The 23,590-nt window shown below is 55.4% G+C and overlaps 1 protein-coding gene across 2 annotated transcripts in view; it reads left to right on the plus strand.

Annotated features, from left to right (window-relative positions):
- PEBP4 (phosphatidylethanolamine binding protein 4) overlaps window positions 1–23,274 on the plus strand; it is a 257,365-nt gene extending 234,091 nt beyond the window's left edge. For both annotated transcript variants that reach the window (XM_029202411.1, XM_029202410.1), the window contains exons 5-7: window positions 8,829–8,874; window positions 11,102–11,215; window positions 22,988–23,274. In XM_029202411.1, coding sequence (XP_029058244.1) covers window positions 8,829–8,874; window positions 11,102–11,215; window positions 22,988–23,139 — 312 coding nt within the window. In that variant the 3' untranslated portion in view covers window positions 23,140–23,274. The remainder of the gene's footprint in view (window positions 1–8,828; window positions 8,875–11,101; window positions 11,216–22,987) is intronic.
- The last annotated feature ends 316 nt before the right edge of the window (window positions 23,275–23,590 follow it).

Raw genomic sequence — 23,590 nt, forward strand, 5'->3', positions numbered from 1 at the left:
GCTCAGTCACGGATCCAGTGGGACTGCTTTTAACCAGATGGCAACATTTCCCTGGTTCTTGCAGCGCCAGAAGCCAGACCACGAAGCTCAGCTCCCTCAGCAGGACCGAGGGTCTTCATCCTCCCACTGGTGGTGCTGGCGGCAGGGGTGGGTGTCCTGAGGGTCACCGCACCTTAGTGGGAAATGGGCTGCGAGGCGGGGAGCGGAGTGATCTAACTTGCGTAAAGATGCTGGCGGAGGGCTTCCCTGGTGGCGCAGTGGTTGAGACTCCGCTTGCCGATGCAGGGGACACTGGTTCGTTCTCCGGTCCGGGAAGATCCCACATGCCGCGGAGCGGCTGGGCCCATGAGCCGTAGCCGCTGAGCCTGCGCGTCCGGAGCCTGTGCTCCGCAACGGGAGAGGCCACAACAGTGAGAGGCCCGCGTACTGCAAAAGAAAAAAAAAAAAGGTGCTGGCAGAATGCTTGCCACGTTGTAGGCGCCCCACAAGAGGTGGTTCCCCTTTCTTTATGTACTGACCACTGCGTCAGTATTAAATTATTGAACCCTGAGGAGGTTTGAGCAGGCGGAAGGGTGAATGTATTTGTTTTTGAGCATTGCAGTCCTGTGCTGTCGCAGGGTGCAAAACTGGCTACTCACTGTGACAACCACAATGGTGTTTAAAATTACATAAGGTATTATCTGTGTGTGTGTGTGTGTGTGTGTGTGTGTTGAAGAACATGAGAACTAGTGTTTTAATAAGATCGCTATCCAAAATAGTTAAGATGAAAGGAGTTGGGGAGCTAAAAATATAAGATCCAAGAGATCAGGGAAATGTTCTTATGAAAATATCCAATTCCCTACATGATTCCAGGTAAATGAGCCATTCCGGCAACCTGTTGTTGGTCCTGAAAGCTTCAGCGTTCGTTCCGTGTGTCTGGACATGGCAGTCTTTAGCCTGAGCTGACACTGATACATAATAGTTATATTTAGCTATCACCTCATGATATTTGCTCTCAATCTATCTTAATATTTCTTGGCTATTTCTAAGTGGGACAAGTTTAATAAGACCATACGTTGTGTTCTTTATTCCTTTTCTCCTTTCCACCCTCTTCCTAACCCTACCTAGATGATACGTCCTGAGAATGGGTGACCTGTGACAGGCCAGGGTCAAAGAGGGGTGGGGTCCACCATCTCCTGAGGTCCAACCCAGTCTCTGAGCTTCAGATACTGGGAGTAACTAAGGCACGTTTCCCCAAGCAGATGGGAGTCCAGCCAACGCAGGCCCCAGAAGGGACCAGGGACTCAAAGCTGACACTTGCGTGATGAGAAGCTTTGGGACCCAGATGCAAAGAAGGGAGCCCTGGTGTTCCCAGGGCAGCTATCTCTATGCAGAACGATCCAGGGGATTCTTTTTCTTTCCAGTTATTTTCTTCTGTGTTTTAAATTTTTTCTACAATGAACATGCTATCCTTTAATGATCTAAAACTGAAAAAGTTACGGTTTGTAAAAGAGATGGGTTGGGGTTCAGGGGTCCCAGGCGCACCTGTTCTGAGTGAGGTCATGGTCGCAGGGTTCAGCTCCATCCAGCCCTGACCTGCCACATATGGGCAGTGTCCCAAAGCTGACCCCACCCAGATTTGTGCTTGACCGGAGAGGCAGCTGACCAACCCCCTTTGATGATGCTCCTGGGATACAGTTGCTGAGCATTTGGAAGACAGAAAGAGTCTTGCCTGGGGTCTGTGGGCCCAAAGTTTGGTTTGCTGATGGCTGCAATTCTCAGAAATCAGAAGCACTGCCTGCCATTCAAGCCTAACCCCAGCCTACATTTCCAGCCTCAACTTGAGCTTCTTCCAGAGCCACCTGTTCTTGTCACACCTTGTTGACATATTTATAGATTGCTTATGCAGTTTCCTCAACGTAAACTGCCCTTCCCCTCCCTATCCTGTCCACCGGAAAACTCTTACATACCCTTCAAAGCCCGGATCGAGTACAGCCCCCTTTCAGTAGCTTTCCCTGATTACTACCCCCAAGCAATTACAATTTCCTTCCTCTCTGCTCCTTCAACATTTCCTATAGACTGCAATTATTTAGACCTATAATACAGTTATTTCTTTATTGATGTATCTGCCCCACTATACCATGAGTTCCTCAATACCATAAAATGTGTCTTAATTCATATTTCTTATTTTCAATTTCACAGGGGTTCTCATTAAGTGATTCATTTATCTACCCATCTCCCCAGCCATCATGCCTCAGGGCTAACCCTATGCTAGATACTGTCACATACACACAGGTGCAAGACACGGTGGCTTATTTGGGAACCACTCATATCTCCATATGGCCTGGAACAAAGGGCTTAGACAACCTGTACTTGTTAGACCACAAGCAACCTTGACCCTGGCCTTGGGAAATCTTGCCTCTTCACCCACTGTTGTGGAGAGTGGTGAAGCTCCTCCCATCTGGGTAACTACTTACGCCAAGAAGCAGACCAGCAACACCCCGCCTCACCCCAACTCATTTTGGCATCTGGAGACCCAGGGAAGTAACTGACTCCAGATCTGAAGCCAAACTAGGAATCAAAACCCAAGGGTCCTGTTGCCAGTTGGTGCCAAATACCAGAATCTCCTGGCCATCCATTGGTGTCTTCTAAAGATGGTGCAGTCCATCTTTAGAAAACGCCATGCAGTCCACCACCCATGAAGGTGCCAGGAGGAGACTATCAGGTCTTTGATGTTGACACTTCTTGAGGGAAACCAGTGCACAAAGTAATTGGCCATCCTACACCCTGGAGTCTGGAAGCACTTGGCTCCCAGAAGGGCTCATGTCTGTGCCTCCTTCTCACCACTTCCCACGGATTCCACTCCACACGCCTTGGTGGCTGGCCCCCGTTTTCCCAGCCCCAGGGCAAAAAAGCAAGCCATAGTTTTAATTGATCGCAGCCTTTCCCTTGGGGCAGGCACAGTCTCCGGGGCTGGGTCCTCTCCAGGTGGGTGTTAGGCCCGGCAGCCGCAGCCCCTGGAGATCTCAGAGCCCAGGAGCTGTCAGTGCCTTCCACTTACTTACCCCTTGTGAATTGCAGAATCCACAGATTGCTGGGTAGCACTTTCCAATCTTGTGCCTTTTCCTAGATCCTTTGCCACTTGGCAGCTTGCAGGCAGCTGTGTAAAACAGCAGGGAGCTCTCTCGTTTGGTGCCAGTGTCAGAGAGCCTGGAACTCTGTCCTATTTTCCCCATTTTCCCCCAAGTTTTGCTCGCTGTTTTGCTCATTTCTCCCTCTGCTCTTCCTCGTCTCCATTACACCCTTCTGCGTCTCACATTTCCAGTTCAGGACTCTCCCGATGCCCCCCACCCCACCCACCCAGAGATCAAAAAGTACAACTTCCCACTCTGGCTGAGGTTTGAAGCCAGGCAGGAGAAGTGATTACATCCTCCCGCCCAGATGGAAAGAGGTGGATGAAGAGATTAAATCGTCTCCCTAACACGGAAATGTGCTGCTGACCCTCTGCTTGAGGGGTCAGCAAGCCCGAGTACCTGGGGCCTTCACGTAAGCCCAGGTGGGCGGGCAGTTGCCTGGAGGTAACTGAAGGGAAGTGAAGAAACTGGGCCAGCCTCCCAGCCAGGCCCAGTGCTGAGCCAGGCCCCTTCCCCATCCTCCAGACCTCACAATCCAAATCTTACCTAAGGGGTTCCCCAGCCTGGGGGAGGGACATCTCTGGACCCTTCATTCTCAGGGAATGTAGCTCTCTGGCTGTCCCCAAGGGGACAAGAAACGAAAGATCGAGGTGACTTTCATCTAGTTGGCTCATCTGTTTGTGGTTTTCCAAGGGCTTAATATATCAGGGACCAATTCTGTCAGGGAACTCTAGGGTCTGGCCCGGGAGGGCAGAAGGATCCAGGTCCAGACAGCAGCAGTGAGGTCTCGTCAGAAGAGGCCAGGACCAAGAGTCAGCTGCCTAGGACACCTTGGGCAAAGCCTTTACTCATCTCTCCATTCATCCCACAGATGTTTATTGGATCCTTACTGTCTTAGCTTGGGGTCCCCCAGAAGCAGAGCCTGAGACAAGGATATCAGTACAAGTAGTTTATTTTAAAGGGGACACGCGAGAGCACCAGTAAAGCAGTGGGTAAGACAGGAAAAGGAAGGCACCCAAGGAAGGTTCATGAGCAAACAAGTTTCACTGGGGGTACCTGGAGCACTTACGCACCAGTTCCCATCAGCCATTGGTTAAGAGCTGTTGCCAGGGAACATTAACACCCCAGCACACCTGTCCTAATGCACAGGGGGTGAAGTGAGCTCGGGATGCCAGTGCTGGCCCTGGGACCAGGAGAAGCAGAATTGAAAGTGGAGCCGGTGAGCCAGGGGATGGGCCAGGGCATGGGTAACATCTACTACCCCTACTATGTGCAAAGCATCCTAAGGGCTACAAAGATGGAGAGGATATAGTCCCTGACCTTGAGAAGCTGAAGCTTCTCTGGGTTTCTCTCCAGTCAAATGGGGAGACCGATCTCTGCCCATCCCACGCAAGGGCTGCTGTGAGATCTATTGGCTGGACAGTGCCCTGGAGAATAAACCCTAAAAGCTCATTACAAATGTAGGAAGGGGGGTCGGGGAGGCAGCTCCCAGCTTCCAGCACTGTGCTGTTTACTTGCTCTGAGACAAGCCACTCAGAACAACTCTGGTGCGACAGTCTGCACCGCCCTGGTCCAAGAATGGAGTTGCTGTGATTCTCTGTTGAACCTCAGCTTTTCTTAAGCATCTCATGTGCCAGTTCCAAACTAGCTTAACAAGACCCAATGGGTTCTTTTATATATATATATTAATATATTTATTTTATTTTTGGCTGTGTTCGTCTTCGTTGCTGCGTGCGGGCTTTCTCTAGTTGCGGTGAGCGGGGGCTACTCTTCCTCGCGGTGCGCGAGCTTCTCACTGCCGTGGCCTCTCTTGCTGCAGAACACAGGCCCTAGGCGCATGGGCTTTGGTAGTTGCAGCGCATGGACTCAGTAGTTGCAGCTCGCGGGCTCTGGAGCTCAGGCTCAGTAGCTGTGGTGCACGGGCTTAGCTGCTCCGCGGCATGTGGGATCTTCCTGGACCAGGGCTCGAACCCGTGTCCCCTGCATTGGCAGGCGGATTCTTAACCACTACACCACCAGGGAAGCCAGCAATGGGTTCTTGAGGTGGGAGAGAGCTGGAAAAGAAATCTCGTGTTCTATAAACCAGGAAGTTCCTGCAAAGGGTCCATAGAGTTGAGATTCTTCTCCGCAATTAGAATAATTTGTGCTAATTCCCATGCCAGGAAGTCCTGGACACACACATGCACGTGTACATACACGGATGCACACACGTATGCACACATCGGGCACCAACTTCTAAGATAAAGGAGAGACTGTCTTATATCCTGAGCATTTAAGGGTCTGATTGAGCAATTTTGTGCCCCTTCCTTCCCTCTCCTCGCTAAAAGGGTGATGGGTATCGGGCTCCCCATTTCCAGAGGATGCTGATAAGGAAAGGAGATGCTTTCCCAAGGCCACCGAGTCCCTGTGTCTTAGAAGGGCCCAGGACATCCTCCCAAAACACACTGACCAAACACCTCCAGTGCTTCTGTCCTGATTCCTGAAAAACCCATCCTGGGCTTCTCAGTGGTCTTGAGGATTAGAAATCCAACTATTTTTATACCGTTTGTCATTTAGGTCATTATTTCCTTTTTTAAATCAGCATTTAGACAAGTTCCTTTTGATAATGTCCACCTGTCTTAGCTATAGTAAGGGAAAGGAAGTTTTGTCTGTGCCTGGTGCCCAAGAGGAGCAGCGTACCTGGGGGCTGGGGAGGGGGTGGAGGTGAGGCAGCCCCTCCCCTCCTGAGGCTCTCCTGCTAAAGCTCTGCTCTGCTCAGACTTGACAGGTATGGGGTCTGGTCCTCAAATGCTGGGTTCATAGCCACCCTCAGGGCACTTCCCTCAGCCCAGTCTCCCTGGGAAGTGCTCTGAACGATAGATTTCCCCCTCTTGCCTTCAAAATGTCCCTGAATCTCTCCCGTCCCCAGAGGCTTCCAGTTTTCTAAGGTGACTTCAGGCTACATGTGACACACCAAGCCACGAAGATGTTTTAGGAGACCTCACGTTTTCACATGGGGTGAGGGGAAAGGTAGGCCACTTCCACAGCAGCCCCAGACCTCTGGGTAATATCTGTGTACGTTAATAATGGTCTTCCCCAGAACGCCTCCTAGAGGAGGGATGGGATGGTCATGATGTCCTAGAAGAGGCACAGGTCAGCACTGCAGGTCCAAGGTCGAAGGGCCTGGGGCCCCCTCCTCCTGGAACATTCTGGGATTCTCCCACTCACTGCTCGTAAGTCTCTGGACAAGTCGTCTGACCTTGGGGACTCAACTTTCTCACCCTTTGGCTTTAGTTTCCTGAGTCCCCCACCAGGTATTGATTCTGCGGTAGAAATTTTAGGCCCCCAAGGACAGACCAAGGAGGGAAGATTTATGGCCCAGAGGGAGCTTCGCCAATATTCAGCCCAACGCGGGTACGTACCAGCCATGCTGACCACACTCAGGGAGCCCTTCTACGGCCTGGGCCTTCCCCAGAGCCTTCCCTCCGTGCTCTTCCTTCCAGCAAGGACCAGCACCTGTCCATGGGACAAGTTCCGGAGAGACCCTAAAGGCTCTCAAAGCCATCAGTGCCCTCTGCTCGGGGCCCAGCGGCAGCTACCTCAGCTGAGCTCAGGGGCAGCGGGCAGGGGAAGGCAGGCAGGCAGGGCCGCCAGCTCTACTGACGAGTCCAAGGGTTTGCGTGTGTCTTTGCCAAGCTGGCCCCAGTCGGGGAGAAAAGACTCCCCAGAGTGAAAGGGAGGGACGGAGAGCCTCCCCACCCTGACCAAGGCTGCCATCAGACTTTCCACACTGCTCTGACCTCAGGGGCCCAGGGCCCATCCGCACCCTCAAACCCTCCCTGCGCTCACACCAGGAGAGAGGCCTCTTTATCACTCTGGGTGGGACCCGAGCCTGTGGGGAATTGAAAAGAAACAGGCAGCTTAGGTTGCTATTGTTTTGTTTAAACAAACCGCTGGCCGGGATGACTTGGAAAGGAATGAGGGGGAGGCTGGGAGCGCAGAGGAGGCCCGGCCGGGCTGGGCTGGGCTTCACAGACCTATTTGGGGAGAGTGGCTGCGAGGCCTAGGGCCCTCCCCGCCTCTCCTGGGAGAGAAGGGTATCCAGGGGAGGGGCCTCCGCACCCCCGCCCCGCCCCGTCCTGGCACCCCAGTGCCCCCTGGCCACACCCCGGCCTGATACTGAGGGGAAGGGGGCTGTGCTGGGAAGGCCAGGCAGAGGGACCATGCTCTGCTGCGTCTGACGGGCTCCTGGATGCTCCTGAGCAGGGGGAGGGAAGGGGCAGGGATGTCAAAGGACGTGAAGGAAACAGAGGGAGGGGGGCTCAAAGTGGGGGGGGGGTCCGTCCTTCTGCAGTCTCCTGCCCCTCCTCCGACCAAAGGTAACCTAGATGGACACAGAGGAGCCTGGGGGAGAGGGACGTTCTGGAAAAAAAGGCCCGAAGGGGGCTTCCCTAGTGGCGCAGTGGTTGAGAGTCCGCCTGCCGATGCAGGGCACGTGGGTTCGTGCCCCGGTCCGGGAGGATCCCACGTGCCGCGGAGCGGCTGGGCCCGTGAGCCACGGCCGCTGAGCCTGCGCGTCCGGAGCAAAAAAAAAAAAAAAGGGCCCGAAGTGAGAACAGCCGGAGGGCAGGCTGCAGCCTAAAGGGGAGAATGGTGGGGGAGAGGCTCTGGAATGAGGGGAGGGGCTTACATTTGGTAAAAAGTCAACCACACTAGGGTTTGGGTCACCCAGGTGACTCTGAGAATCTCCACAGAGAACTGAGAAGAAACCTCATGCTCCCCCATCCCCATCGCCCCCCATCTCCACCCTTAACACCTCTCTCGAGGGGAAGGAACAGGGGCTGCACCACAAGGGCTCCGTGTAAAGGTGGCCAGGGCACACTTAGGTGTTGGCAGAATCAGTGAAGAGCCATGCTAATCACCATCATTAAGGCTATGAAACCGCACACTGAGGGGCCGCAGGACTCCCTGGCATGGCGCCCTGAGCTGTGGCACAAAACCAGGGCCCCAGCTCCAGTGCCTTTCATCTGAGCATCTCTGGGTCCTGCACAAACAGTAATTAGCACCCGTGTCCCCCCGCCCACGCCCCGGGATCACCTCATGATCCCACAGACACTGAGCAGAGGGGAGAAGGGAGGGAAGGGGGAGGAAGAGAAAGAGGGAAACTGAAGCTGTCCCACCGGCCCAGGGTGCTGGGCTGAGTCCGGTCGAGGCTGGGGGAAGTAGCTGCCTCCGAATAAGGGAGTCCGGCCTCCTCCGGCCCTTCCTTGCCCTTCTGGCTGCTCAGGCAGCCATTGGCCGAGTATTCTGGAGGCCCCAAAGAGAACCCGAGAGGATGGGCAAGCAGCGAGGATGGTCAGCCCCGCCCTAGATCTCACCAGACCCCACAGGCCCCAGAGGTGCGGCCTGGGCCCAGCCTGGGGGCACAGATGGTGAGAGTGGGGCAGCCCTTCTGGAAGGGTCCTGTCAGGCTCTCCAGAGATCAGGGGTCCATCCCTTGCCACCACCTCAGCAATGTTTGCATCTGTCCTCTCTCCCCAGACCCGCAAGGTACCATACCAAACCCCACGGCCCGTTCTGGCAGCGTCCCCCAGGACAGCCAGACAGCTTCCTCCTCTTCCAGCCTACTCCCTCCGAGAGAAAGAACTCAGCAGGGCCCACCTGGACTAAGTGTGATGGCATGGCCTCCTGCTGCCCCAGGAGTAACCCTCGCCTGTGCCTGTCTCTTATTTTCAGGGCGCTGACGTGAAGAAAGGGAAGATTCAGGGCCAGGAGTTATCACGTGAGTAAGACCCTCCAGCGCCCCTTCCCCCCAGCCAGGGCAGTGAGGGTGATCACAAGAATCACAGCGATACAACTTTATGTGGACTCTTCACAGTGTGCAAAGCGCTCAGCCAATAGTTTACTTGGGCGTTCTGATCTTATCTTCGCAACTGCCTTTTAAGGTCGCTGCCATCAATATCTCCATTTTAAAGAGAAGGAAACTGAGGCACAGAACCACCTGCCCCATGTCACACAACCAGTAAGGAATGGAGCCCACAGTAACCTGCAGGGCTCCGCTGGGAGAGAGCCCAGAACTAGAACCGCCCCCCACTCCATGGGATTGGCAGGTAGCTCTCTTCCCTCTGTCCCCGCTCTCTTTCCCCTGCCCCAGTCCCACCGTGTGGCTGCGAGTGGCTGCGTGGACCTCCCTTTTCTCTGATGCCCTCCTCTTCCCACCCCCATTCTCACCATCAGCTCCCCACCTCCCCTCCCTCTGGGATCCCGCCAGCAAGGGCATGCCCTCCACTCAACTTGAAGGGGATGCTCAGGTGGTGAGCTGGCCTCTGGCAAAGGGTTGAGCAAGAAAAACCAACCGAGCCTCATGGTTCTGTAAAGCAATGCGGACTCGGGCACCAGATGGGCCTGGATTCAAAGCCCAGCTCCACCACTGACCGTCGGCCTGACCTCACCTCTCAGAGCCTCAGTTTCCTCATCCAGAAAATGGCCGTGACACCCACCTTACCAAGTTGTGGTGAAGATTAGGGAGCTGTCACAGGGAAAGCACTTAGCCAGGACCTGGTCCTGAGACGTGGCTCAGCAAGTGTGTCCCCCTTCCCTTTCTCCTCATCCCTACTTTTGGAGGGAGACCTCTTCAGGAAAGCCCTACTACGACGGGGTTGCGTCTCTATCTCCCCCGAGGATAAATTCTCAGCTGCATAGAACCACACACTGGTTGGCAGTGTTTGTGAAAAAGCATCAGTTTACCCACATGTACACACACGCTGACAGAGACCCTCCAAAACAGCCTCAGTTCCCATGCCCATCGGCTCCGCCAACACCTGCACCCGCCCCAGCGGAGACCCCAATTCACACAAATTCACATGGCTCCTGGCACACCCTGTGCTGTTCTCATTCTGCGGGCGTGCACGCACACACACACACACACACACACACACACACATCTGCTCTGCAATGCAAAAACCCAGGGAGAAATGAATAGTCAGGAATTCCCCTGGCTGTGGGCACTCCGGAGGCCCCAGTGGCCAGAAATGCACCACGAGGAACGCTTCCACAGCTTTGAGCAGCAAGTGGTTCTTGTCTAACGGTCAGGAGAGGGAGGGGGCCACAGTGTACCGGTACTCCCTCCTCCCAGCATCCTCCTTGCAAACACTTCATCCCCACCCACCCCCAGGAAGATGCTTGGCTCCTTGGAAAGGGAGATGAAGGGAGCAAAGGGTGGGGGGAGGAAGAGGCCCACGCTCTTGGAAGGAGGCCCAGCTGGAATGGCCCGCGAAAGTCGGCCTGCAAAACCCCAAGGCCCTGCCTAGACTTGGGGGAAGGATGAGAGATGTCCCCACCCCGCATCTCCCCCGAAAAAGAGTACCTCCCGCACAAAGAGCGAAAGGAAGGGAGATAGGCATTCTCCTCCGGAAGAGCCTGCGTCGGCTCCCGGTGCCCCGAGCACCCAGATCCTACAGCTTCCATGATCAAACCTTTGAACCGAGTCCCACCCACCCCCGTAACCACTTCCAGATCCTCCGGATCCAGCCAAGAAATTGGCTTCTTTGGGGATTGAGTTCATAAGGAAATGCTGAAAAAATAAATAAAAATCCCCTGCCAAAAACACTTGCGGAGGAAGATGAGTTTCTCTTGAGGGAGGACATCCATCAGGACAGACTAAAGCAAAAAGAGGACAACGCCAACACCCGCTGGCCCAGAAAGGCCCAAGAGCCCGGCCAGCACCCAAGACCTTCAACCAGCCCACACTTCCTCCTCCCGCCACCCCAGATAATGTGCCTCTTAAATGAAGTTGCTGAAGATGAGATCCTGCCAAAGATAAATCCTAGTGGTTTGCAGTGGGTGGGACCCCAGGAGGGGTCCTTGAAAAGGACCAGGAATGATTCTCTTTCCCCCTGCCCAGAATAGCCAGGAACCCCTGGGTACTGTGGGATGTGGAGCGGTGGGCTCCATTTTTCTGGATACCCTGGATACCCATGAGGGTGCTCTCTCATTTTTTCTACCCACAGCCTACCAGCCTCCTTCCCCACCAGCACAAAGTGGCTTCCATCGCTACCAGTTCTTCGTCTATCTTCAGGAAGGAAAGACCATCTCTCTCCTTCCTAAAGAAAACAAAACTCGAGGTAAGGCCTTCCCATCCTTCAAAGCCAGGATGAATTCTGGGGTGGAAGTGAATGCTTCGTGCATTCATGGGGAAGTCAGGACCTTGACCATACCCATGAGCCTTGGAGGTGGAGTCAAAGGGTGGTGTTTCTTGAGAATAAACGAGGATGAGTGTCTTCAAAGAGATGTTGGCATCAGATATGGTCTCCCCCTAGAAGCAAGTTCCATCGTCCTAGATGGTGGCTTCAGCGGGGTGGGTGGATCTATAAGGCAGAGTCCTAAAGGGAGTAACTGGAGCCTAAGAGAGAAGCATCTCCCCCAGTAGTTTCTTTTTTTTTTTTTTAATTACTTAACTTATTTTTGGTTGCATTGGGTCTTCTTGCTGCGAGCGGGCTTTCTCTAGTTGCGCAAGCGGGGGCTACTCTTCATTGCAGGGCGTGGGCTTCTCATTGCGGTGGCTTCTCTTGTTGCGGAGCACGGGCTCTAGGCGCACAGGCTTCACTAGTTGTGGTACGTGGGCTCAGTAGTTGTGGCATGAGGGCCTAGCCACTCTGTGGCATGTGGGATCTCCCCAGACCAGGGCTCAAACCCGTGCCCCCTGCATTGGCAGGCGGATTCTTAACCACTGCACCACCAGGGAAGCCCTCCCCCAGTAGTTTCAAATGGCATGTGCAGGCAGCTACCCCACACCACTTCTGCAGGTAATTGTACCCTATAGTTGAGTCTGATCTGGGCAAGAGGGCCATGGAATGCCACCCTGCCGGTCTGTCTTCATTGGTCGTTAATTGCTCTGTGCCATCTCAGTGGTGGAGTGAAAACTTCCCCGGCCATGCCCCCTCCATTGGCTTCTCTGAACAGCCCTCCCGGCACTCTTCAGAGGACCCATTTCCCATAGCTTCCCAATGGCTAACCCAGGCTGCTTGGCCTTGGTCCTCCTACCACCAGAGCTGGGGAGCTGTGGAGCCCAGGACAACTGGCTCCTGCAATGCCGATGCCACAGGTGACTCGCCTGACCCCGTGTGGGTCCCCTCTCTGAGCCTTAGGTTTCTCTTCAAGAAAGTGGGAAACATAGTAATCCCTGTGCACTCTATGACCCACCCCACCTCCCTCCCCGCAGATAAGGGAAGGAAGAGAATGCGGGATGCACAAATGCCAACTTGGGAGCACAAAGGGCACATCCCGCAGGCTGACAGGAGGGTGGGCGGGTGTCATCAGCCATTTCCTCTTACCCAGTGACCCTAACCAACCTCCACCCACTGGGAAGCCGGAGAAGGTACTGTTACAAGCCTACTGCCCCAGGCCCCGGAGGAGAGGAGGGGAGCATGGAGCCCTTCAGATGTGCTGAGCAGGGGCCACCAATCACAGGGGGCTCTGGACTGCCCTAGAAGCGGAGTTGGTGCAACATTTCCACTGCTGAACCTTTCCCCAGGTGCCCCCCAGCACCTTGCCAATCTGTAAATCTGTTTAAATAGCTCTGCCAAAGACACCCTTTCAAGTCTGGATACAAAGAGAGAAAGGAAAGAAAAACGTATCTTGCCCAGGCAAAGATCAATTTCTCCAGTTCCCTGGGTCCCCGTCTCATCATGAAGCCCCTTCCGACAGTCCAAGCACTGTGATCTCCGGGGGCTGGAAACTAGCACCTCAGCCCACGATGCTTCCCCACACGTGTGGGAGTCGCATAAACTAGGGCAGTACCTCCCATCACCACGTTAAATGTCAGGGTCACAACAGTCCCCTGAAGGCGCCTCCACAGGACCGAGTGCTCCCCGAGGGCGGGATGGAGGGGGAAGGAGCGTTAGGTGATGCCTGGAGGAGCAGTGAAAGGGGCAGAGGAGGAAAAGGGGTGTGTGCACCAGAAACCTTTTCCACCCCTGCCATGGCTCGTCCCGAGCCATGGGTGCTTTTCCTATATCAACAGCAGGCAGGGAAGCTGGAAACCCATCGGGCCTGAAACTCATTATTAGTCCCCGTGGATCTTCGCCCAAACTACGGTTTGTCGTGCGCTCCCATGGCCACCCCCCTTCCATCTACGTGAAAACTTAGGAACCGGACTTGACCCTGGGCAGAGTCCCTTTGGCTTCCATGCTGTTTCATTTGCTGCCAGAAATGGAGATGATAAAATTATTCTCACGGATGAAAGCTCTGGCCGGGGGTCCAGCCATACCACGTGATGCCTTCCACGCACCCCCTACTAAGGGCTTTGGAGAGAACACAATCCAGGGCACAGGGAAAGCTCCCTGCCTTCAAGGGGCTTACAATCTCCTTTGGAAACACTTAAATATTGATGCAGAGCAGCGTATAATAAGCACTTAATTGTGTTTCTGGCTGTACGGACAACTGGAGATCACGTGGACTTAGGGACAGTCCTGTCCCTTCCCAGGATCCCTTTCCCTCCAGGATGACACACCCTCTTCAGCCAGGAGGAGTGAAAGGTATTTTACTGCAAGGTGAGGATATGTTGATTTCCAGTCTCTAGCTAGTGATTTGACTTTTAAGCAAGTCAGCTAATGTCTCTGGGCCTCAGGTTCCTCTGAGGGGTTGGATCTAGATGATCTACAAATCCATATGATCCTGAGGCTACTTGGAGGAGGCCGGGCGTGGGCCAGGAAGAGAGTGAAGGAAAAAGGGAGCTCTGGGCTGGCACTGTTTTAAAAAGTGAGAAGGAGGCCCCCTGTGATGGTTATGAAAGGAGAAAGTGGGAGAAGGCTGTGGAGGATCTCAGAAGCTCGGCACAGCTGTGACTTTGGTGGGTGCCCTGGAGAGCTGCTGGAGATTGCTCGCGGGAGAAGTAACATGCAAAAGCCACTCTTTAGAGATGATGGTGCTGGAGTGGTAGGCAGGATGGACCAGAGCGAGAGGACAGGAGGCCTCCAGAGGCCTAGAGACGTGTGGTGTGGATGAACCCAAGGGGCAACTGTAACAGCAGAAGCAGCCTATGCGCAATAGCGGAATTCCAAAGGCCTTGGCGGTCTCTGAAGCACCTGCATGGTGCTGGGGGGTCTCCAGGTGCGCCAGGCTGGAGCAGCACTCAGGAGGCCAGGATGAGGAGCCCTGAAAAGAAATGTGGACCCTGGGGCTTACTTTGACCTAGTTTTCTTTTTTTTTTTTTTTTTGCGGTACACGGGCCTCTCACTGTTGTGGCCCCTCCTGTTGCGGAGCACAGGCTCCGGACGCGCAGGCTCAGCGGCCATGGCTCACGGGCACAGTCGCTCCGCGGCATGTGGGATCTTCCCGGACCGGGGCACGAACCCGTGTCCCCTGCATCGGCAGGCAGACTCTCAACCACTGCGCCGCCAGGAAAGCCCTGATCTAGTTTTCTTTCCATGGAGGGAGGTGGGGAGTCCCAGGGTATGCGTGCCATAGCCAGCCTTGGTTAGGTGACCCCTGGATGAACGAGCAGGAACAACGTCTGGAGGTTGCAGGCGAGAGGTCAGTATGCAGGAGCCCAGCTAGAAGGGCACCCATGGAGGGTGGTTAACTTCACCCAGTCCTGTGGGGTTGCCTCTCTCTCTGGGACTTAGTCGTGTATGACAAGTTTAGGATGAGAAGGGAGCATGAGATTATTCTCAATGAACTTGTATGACTGTGCTGGGGGTCGGGGTGGGGGAGGTGGAATTGCTCAGAGCCGGGGACTGAAACCCTCTCCAGGATTCCTCTTTGTTCTGTGACCCCAGGATGACATACAAGTGGTCAGCAAATGGAAGATCTTGACATTCAAACTCTCACCATGTGACCTTGGACAAGCCACCTCACATCTCAGGGCCTCAATTTCTCCATCATCAAGACTAGGGGTTGGACTACTTGGTCTACCAGTGAATGACCCTGAACAGATTTGCTCCCAGCTCACCGAACTCTCCCACCTTCGAGTTCTGCCAGACAAATTAGGGTGTGACTCACCCTACCAACCCCACACGCTTTTCAGTAGAGGTCTTCGATCAGATACGGGGCCGCCAGGACCGCAGCAGGGACCTTGGAAGCAGATTTGGAGCTACCTCGCTCCTAGTTTATAAAATCCTGCCTTTCAAATCCACAGCTCCTTCCTCCTCATGCCGTTTTCCCCACCATGCTTGGCATGCTTCACCAATGCCCTCTGCGTTCATTCAGATGACGCTAAGTGTCAAGTATGTGTGAGGCCCCGTTCTAGGTGCTATGGGTACAGAAATACACCCCTGCTGCCATGGATGTATCGAGTCACCTGGTGTAGCTCTGCAGATACTAGGAGCTCACAGAGAGAGTGGAGGGAGATAGTCACATAGCTCAAGCATGACCACATCCCAAATGGGGGAGAACACTGAAGCCGACAGAACCTGAACTGGTGCCCTCTGACAAGGGCTGGCCCAGTTTCACTATTTGTCCCAAAGGCGACACTTCACCTTCCCAAATTTGGAGCTGTGGCATTATCTCGGGCCTGTAATACACTGGACTTGCACCCTCGACCTCCAAGTTAACTCCCCTCCCCCACACCCAATCCCCCCGCTCCCACCCTCCACACCCAAAGCCTAGAATCAGGCCTCTCGGCTCATCTGGGATTCATGATGGTTTCTCTACACATCATCCTCACAGCAGCCTTGGATTTGTCCTCCAGACTTCCAGGTTCTAGAGGAACCAGCCGAATGCTTTGAGGGGCCATGTCTGAAGAGGGCCCACACTCACTGCATTGGTTCACACCCTTCTGGACCACAGGCTGCCAGGATGCCCACTGACTCCTGTTTCTTCATTCACGTCAACCTGCCCACCTTCTCACTTAACAGTTGATTTGCTTCTGCCGGCCGACCCGGGCAGAATGTTTTCCCCCTTCCCCCAAACCGGAACCGCCTTCCCACCTTCAGGACACCAGTCCGTGGCGCCTTTCAAAACTACGCCACAGGGCCACCTTCTCTTAGTCGGTGACCCTACCCTGCCATCTCCTGCTCCTCTCACAGGCTCACAAAACACCCTGTTGTACGCCCTCAGTCACCTGCTTTTCTCTCTTCTGTATTTCTTTACATTTTTCTCTTGCCCGGTTCCCACTTCCACCATGAGACTAGAGAGATTCCTTGAGGGAAGAGCTCACCTCTATCTTTTCTTTTGTTGTTTTTTAGTATTTATTTTTTTATTTTTATTTTTTTGGCTGTGTCGAGTGTTAGTTGTGGCACGTGGAATCTTTCATTGCGGCATGTGAGCTCTTCGTTGCGGCGCGGGGGCTTCTCTCTAGTTGTGGCACGCGGGCTCCCTGACCAGGGATCGAACCCGCGTCCCCTGCCCTGGAAGGTGGATTCTTTACCACTGGACCACCAGGGAAGTCCCCGAGCTCACCTCTGGTCTTACGTTCCCTCTTTTGCCACCTGTTTCTGGGCTCAGCCCACTGTGGACTTATTTTTTATTTTTTTTAAAGATTTTTTTGATGCGGACCATTTTTAAAGTCTGTATTGAATTTGTTACAATATTGCTTCTGTTTTGTTTTCTGTTTTTTTGGCCCCGAGGCACGTGGGATCTTAGCTCCCCGACCAGGGATCGAACCTGCACCCCCTGCACTAGAAGGCGATGTCTTAACCACTGAACCGCCAGGGAAGTCCCCACTGTGGACTTTGAATCAATGAGTGTTTGTATAGGGGACACACCCACGTGTGCCCATTCAAACACACACACACACACACACACGGATCTGCACATTCTCACACCCCACATTCACAAACACACCTCACGGTCAAGTTCCTTTAACACCTGCATAGGCAGCCGCTTCTGTGAGCACCGTGCCCGCAAATGACGATTTCAGGGTCCACACCCTCCCTGTCCCAACGCCGAGCCAGCGGGGCCGCACACACCCAGCCTCTCCGCCAGCCTGCCCTGCCCCTCCTGGACCTGCCCCTTGCCCGACCGTATGGGGTGGGCAGCACAGCGGCCACTGTTCCCCAGGGCAAAGGAGGAGACCGGAACCCAGAACAGTGAGTGGCTTGGCTGACCGAGGGTCTGCAGTTAATAGCAAGTTCACTTCCTTCTGCTTTCCGGGGCAAGGCTCTTTGCAGCCATTCACCCACATTCCCTCTCCCCCAACCCCGACCACCAGACCTCTGGGCCCTGGTGTGGGAACGGAGAGGGAGCAAAGCCATCCCGCTGCCTTGGGTGGCCTCGGCGACGCACACACACACCCCTCCCCTGGAGGAGGGCTGTGGCCCAGCGCCGCATGGGAGCCACGAGTCCCGGGAGCTGTGGCCTGTGCCATGCCTCACCTCAGCGCCTCGCCCAGGGGGGTCACGAGCCCGCGTCGCGCTCCTCAAGGGTGAGCCAGGGGAATGCCCTCCGTGCCACAGCTCAATCCAGAAGCCTCTCCAAGGCCATGAGTGAGCCCAGAACCGTGCCACAGAGCCAGGGGAGCTAACAGGCCACGCCAGGCTCGGTCTCGCCTCCATAGGCTGGCCTCGGGGACCTGCAGAGGGACCGCTCCTTGCAGAATGGGATGGGGCGGGGGGTGGGCAGAGGAGGGTCCCTGGGCTCCGGACCAGGCAGCGAGAATCTGCTCCCCAGCACCACAGGCAGCTGAGCTGAACAGCTTCTGGGCGAGCCACCCACCCACAGGGGTCAGAGAGGAGGGACAGGCGGAGACTTGCCATGCAGTGGGGTTGAAGTCCTTCTTGTGGCATCTAAAGGCCTGCGGGGCACCGTGGGTGATTGAGATAAGGGGTGCCGTGGGGAAATGTTTGAAAGCACAGGCCGAGGGCATGAAGGCAGCGGAGCTCCAAGCAGCGTCAACAGTAGGAGGCATCACGCGGAGGGACCAAGGCTGGGAGGAAATCCACCAGGCCTGGGGGCAGTGAGGGGAGACACAATGCAGGCCAAGCAGCAGGGAAGGGGGCCCCGCCTGGAGACCAGCCCAACCCAAACGCACACAACACACACAAACACACGCAGCCCACTGCCAAACAGCCCCTCTCCCGCCGCCCATGACCTCCCATGGTGGTTCACCTGGCCAGGCCCCAGGAGCCCCTGGGGCCCAGCCCCTGAGTCACCGTGTGGGCTTGTGTCAGGCAGCCCTCTTCTGCCTCCGAAGGGCCCCACCCACCTGGCAGAGCGGGTAGGACTGGGGGCCTGGCAGCGGCCCAGATGGGGACAGCTGTCAGACAGGTGCCCTGGCTAGGAACCGCCTGCCATCTCCACAGGCCCCAGGCAGCCCTCTTCCAGAACATGCCCCAGTCGAGCCCAACATCAACTGCCCAAATCCGTATTGAACAGATCATCGGGAAACCACAGAAAATCCCCAAATTTCACCTGCAACTCCAGCCAGCCATCACCACCACCAAATGCTGGAATTGATAACTGGGGGCTAAATGGACCGTTTTGAGTCTCCACTCTTCTCGCTCCCTTCCCCACCCCTGCCCCCAGCCACAGGGCAGAGGGAGGAGGCCTGGGTGATCCACTTACTGGATAGTTAGGAATTGCACTTCCGCTCTCCAGCTCTCCTGGGTTCTCCTCTCCAGAGGAGCTGGGGATAACCCCTCCACCTCGGAAAATCCCCCTGGCATCCCCCCCCAACCTCACTCCCGCCAAAGTCAAAGTGGTCCCCTCGGCCCCAAGCCTCTCAAGCCAGCGGGATCAGCCCCTCAGCAAATATTCTCCAAAAGTAATTGGATGTGATGGAACGAGGGCTTTTCAGCTCCTGAGTGGAAGTCTCTGGATGTCATTTAATGGCACAAAAAATAAAAGGCTCGGGCCTCCCGCCCACCACCACCAGGACATCATTAATATCAGCAGAAAGGCATCGGCACTCCCATCACTGCAGCCACAGCCCCACGAAGCGCCGGACAAATTACAGACCTGAGCCGGGCGCGCAGCTGTTCAATTTTTATCTTTTCTTCAGGGCCACTGTCCCCTGCCAGGAAGCACTTGTGTCCCTGCACAGGGGGAGGGCTGGGGGAGGACAGGGGGAGGCCAGGGAAGAGCGTGGCTGCCTTGGTTAGACACAACTCCCGGCCTGGGGTGACAGGGCGGCTCCAGGCCAGGTGCCGGGCACCGTGAGTCCCAGCAGAGGCTGAGGGGGCCCATTCGAAGGCTTAGAACCCCACCCCTTGTTCCCAGCCCACCCAAATGGGGGCCTCCCTCCCAGCGAGAGGGGGACACTCGAGGGCCCACCGAGGACCAGATGACAAGTCAGGTGGGAGCAAGGACACAGGGAACGCTGTCCTGCGCTGTTGGAAGTCTTAAGGGCAGGACTGCTGGAGAGACTCCAGGGCCACTGCTGGGTTAGGACCTCGTCTGCCAGGGTTGCTCGCTGTGCTGCTGGCTGAGGCCACCCTGCGAAGGCCTAGCTTCTTATTCGTCCATTGTTAACTGTCCTATATTATAAACTCGTAGAGGGCAGGAGTGGCGCCTGGATAAAGCCACCCTCCCCCATGCCTGGCAGACCCCGGAAGCAGCTGTCAGTGTTGGGGGGCCTGGATCCCAGGGTCTGAGATTTCCCTCCAGCTCAGAGCTTCTGAATTCTAGCCCTGGTGCTGTCTACCCAGCTCTCCCGAATCCTGGGGTGGCTGGGGGTTGCTAGACTGGGTGTAGCATCCCCTTCTCAGTCTCTTGGATGCCTCTTAACCTTGATAGGCCCGATGGGGTTGGTCTAGCCCATGTGATGAGCCACTCCCAAGCAGTGGTAAGCCAGCCCCACAGATCTGGGAGGCTGGGGGTGAAGAGATGGACTGTTCAGGAGCTGCCCCAGGGCCATTCCTGAACATTCCAGCCTTGCAGTCCCCAGGACTCAAACTCAGAGGATGAGTCTCTATGAAGCCCCCCTCCCAGTTGTTGATGACAGGGGTCATTCACCCCCTCCCAGTGTCTCGTAGAGATCAGGCTCAGAACACCCCCTCCCCACGGCTTTAGATGAGGTGACCTAACTTTCCCTGCTCCCCGCCTCCGGGCCCAGGTCTGGAACATCTCTAACCTCTAACATCTTCCCCATCAGTACGGACCAGTAAGTGAGCAAATGGCCTCTGCGTATGGTTTAGCTGGATGGAAGCAGCACCCCCTAGGGTTGTGCAGGGACCCACCTGAACATCATATGCGGTAACCCCGCCCTGAAGAGCCCAGGCCTCTGTGTTCCAGCCACTGGCTCAGGAGACACCCTCCTCCTTCCTCCCTGTGGCCGGAGGCCTCCTGCCACAGAGGCCTTTGAAGTGTACTCACCACCCCTGCCCTCATCCCAGGAAGAGCCCATCCAGGGTGGGTCCAGGGTACAAGGGGAGTGGCCCGAGCACAGGCAGTAGTGCCGCCCTCTTCCTGCATGGCAGCAGCCCCCTGCAGTTCAGGGACCCGAGCAGTGCCATACAGGATGGGGCTTTCCACAGAAAGCGGTGACCGCAAAAGCCACAGCCTCCAAACTCCTCATCTCTCCCCACACAGCCCTGAGGGCCTGACTCACCCCTCTTCCTTCTAGAACTTGCACAGGGTCAGTTCCTCTTGCCCTCTGTGGCAGGAAACGGAGGTGTAAGGAGTCACAGCCAAGCCAGGGGAGGAGGCCGCAGAGGCTAGCAGCCAGGCGGCACTTGGGCCCCCTCTCCTGAGCGATGGGGTGGGTTTGTGGAGCTGCCCGATAAGCCCAAGGACCCCAGCGTTGTTGGAAATGGGACCCAGAAGGAGCTGCAAGCCCCCCCGGGCACTCCTAGCTCAATCAAGAGAGCAGACTGCTGGGAGAGGGGAGCAAGGTCTCCCTGGGTGCAGGGGATTTCTTTCCATCAACTTGCTCTGATCTCGTGATGAGTTTCAATTCCCTCCCTGCCACCAGGTTCCTTCCTGCCCTGCTCCGTGGGGAAGGCCCCCTTGTCCCCGTGCCCGCCATGCACCAGTTCACCCATGACCTTTTCCCTGGCGTGCAGGCACACACACACACGCACATATACAAGCATGCACACACGTGTGCACACACATACACACACACACACACACACTTTCTCAGGGTCGTGTTACTACAATTCTTTTCCAGCCCGCTGGGTGCCCTGGGTGCAAAGGCCACAGCCAGGCAAGTACCTGCTCCCTCCTTTCTCCCTCCCTCCCTCCTCCCATCCTAGTGGAAAATCCCCAGCATTGGGTCCTACAGCCCAGCAGCAGCCCATCCCATGCAGCCCTTCCCCCAAGAGAACTCCCGAAGCACCTATTCTCTAGGCCCTCAAAGGCCCAATCTGAATGCACAACCACATTCACAATTACAGCCAGATAAGACCTGAGGGAACCCGTAGAGGCCCTCTCCCCCATCTGTGCCCCTGAGAAGCTTCCACACTGGAACCTGGTCTTGTTTCCCAAACCCTGGGCCTCAGGCACCCTCAGCACCACCATCCCGTCTGTGCACTAGGAATAAATATAGTCTCCCCTTGTGAGGATTAAGTGAATATGTGTGGAGTTCCTAGAACTGTGCCTGGCACATAGGAAGCACTATATCAGTGTTATTGCTCTTATTATTATCACTGTTTTGTTTCTTTAGTTTAAAAATTGTCCTCTCCTTGAGACCATCTTTGAAATGCAAACAGCTGGGGGTGTGGGGGGGTGGCAGGTAGAGGGGACTTGCCTTCTTCATTGCTAAAAATGGAGGTGGGTGTAGACCAAGGACCACAAGTGGGTAAAGGGGCGGCTCAGGGAGGAATCTAGGCTGCCAGCCCCTCACTTCCTGCTCTCCGTGTGTTAGAGATTACTGTTCTCCATTGGTTCAGGCTATATCAGCCACTGTCTAGCTCTACTCCAGGCAGGCTCTACCCCTAGTACTGCCTCCAGCCAGGGAAGGCTGCTAGATTTTAGAGGAAAAAAACCCAGGGGGCGGGCAGTGATGGTGATAAATAAATAAATAAATAAATAAATACAGGATGTCCAATTCAATTTGCTAGTATAAGTATGGCCCAGGCAATATGTGGGACATACTTACACTAACAGAGTATTCGTTGCTCCTCTGAAATTCAAGTTGAACTGGGCAACCTGTATTTTATCTGGCAACCATCCACCGAGGGTGCCTGAGGCCCAGGGTTTGGGAAACAAGAGCATGGGAATATGCCTCTGACCACCTCCCTCAGCCTCTCCCCCGTGCCTGGGGCCTCGCTCTCCTTGCCCTGCTGCTAGGTCTGTTCACACTTGTCCCAGAAGCTGCACCTCCCCCTATGCCCCTGTGTTCTCTCCCCCTGGGGAGGCCCCCTCTGACCTGGGCACCCACTGGACTTCCCCAGGGTCCAGGCCGGGAATGTCTCGCCCACACTCCGCTCCCCTCCGGGATCCAGGTCTTCAGGGCAGGGAGAAGCAGCCTGGCCCTATGCCCTGCCTCTCACCTCTGCCACAGCCAGGGAAGGAACCCTGTTGCACGAGGTCTCCTGGGACTCCGGGGGAGGTAGCCGGGCTTCTGGGGAAGAGATTGGAAGAACAGCATAGACGCTTCTGCCAAGCTCAGCCCCGGCAACTGGGCTGACCAGGTATGAAGAAAAGGAGAAGCATTCAGGCCTCAGTCAGGAGAGCCTGCAGGAAAAGAGGGGTGGGTGGAGAAAATGGGCAGCCAACCTGACTGGGCATTTCCTTTCTGCGTACGAGTGAGAAGGCAGAGTTCTGCCAAATAAAGTCCTGGAGAAACCGACAAAAGGCCATCCCCGTTGTCCTCCAGGAAGCGTCCTTCCCAGACGCTGCTAACATCCAGAGACTGCCCCTGCAGCCAGGAGCCAGAGGGCACCCCTCAGACCAATGACCACGGCCGCCTCCTTCTCTCTCCGCTCCCCACAGCTGGCCTCCCTCTCAGGCCCCTTCCAGCTCTGAAGTCCACGGTTCTCTCTCACTACTTCCCTGTGGTCTGTTTGTCCTTCCAGGCTCTTGGAATATGGACAGATTTCTGAGCCGCTTCCACCTGGGCGAACCTGAAGCCAGCACCCAGTTCATGACCCAGAATTACCAGGACACGCTACATCACCAGGCTCCGGGAGGAAGCAGTGAGCCGAAGGACAAACCTGAACCGAGATAACTGCCCACCAGACCTCAGGCTTCACGTTGCAGGTGTGTGCATAGTACTCACCACCCGTGGTCTGTGTATGGAACCCACTCCGGGTATGAAACCCTTTCTCTTCCGAATAAAAAAAAAAAATCATCCAGGGCTTAATGGTTGGATGTTCTGTTTCCAAACCTGTCCTCCCTCTAAAACCAAGAGGAGGAAATCAATTGATGTTCAGCACTGGGGCCTGGGGCATTCCCGTAAATGCAAGTAGTGGTGGGGGGAAGTGGGGTGGGAAGGATGGACAGGCGGGCGGGGGGGATCTCTAGCCCTGAACGATCACTGAGGCACCGTGTGACCTTGAGCAAGTCACTTATCCTCTCTAAAATTCTGCTTCCTCAGGTGTGAAATTGAGGAAGAAGAGGCAGGGGGTGTTTGGTTTATCACCATGGTCCTTTCTAGCTCTGACATTCATTTAACAAAC

The sequence above is a fragment of the Monodon monoceros genome, unplaced genomic scaffold (assembly GCF_005190385.1).
Source record: "Monodon monoceros isolate NGI ecotype Baffin Bay Population unplaced genomic scaffold, NGI_Narwhal_1 Super_Scaffold_5, whole genome shotgun sequence".
NCBI lineage: Eukaryota > Metazoa > Chordata > Mammalia > Artiodactyla > Monodontidae > Monodon > Monodon monoceros.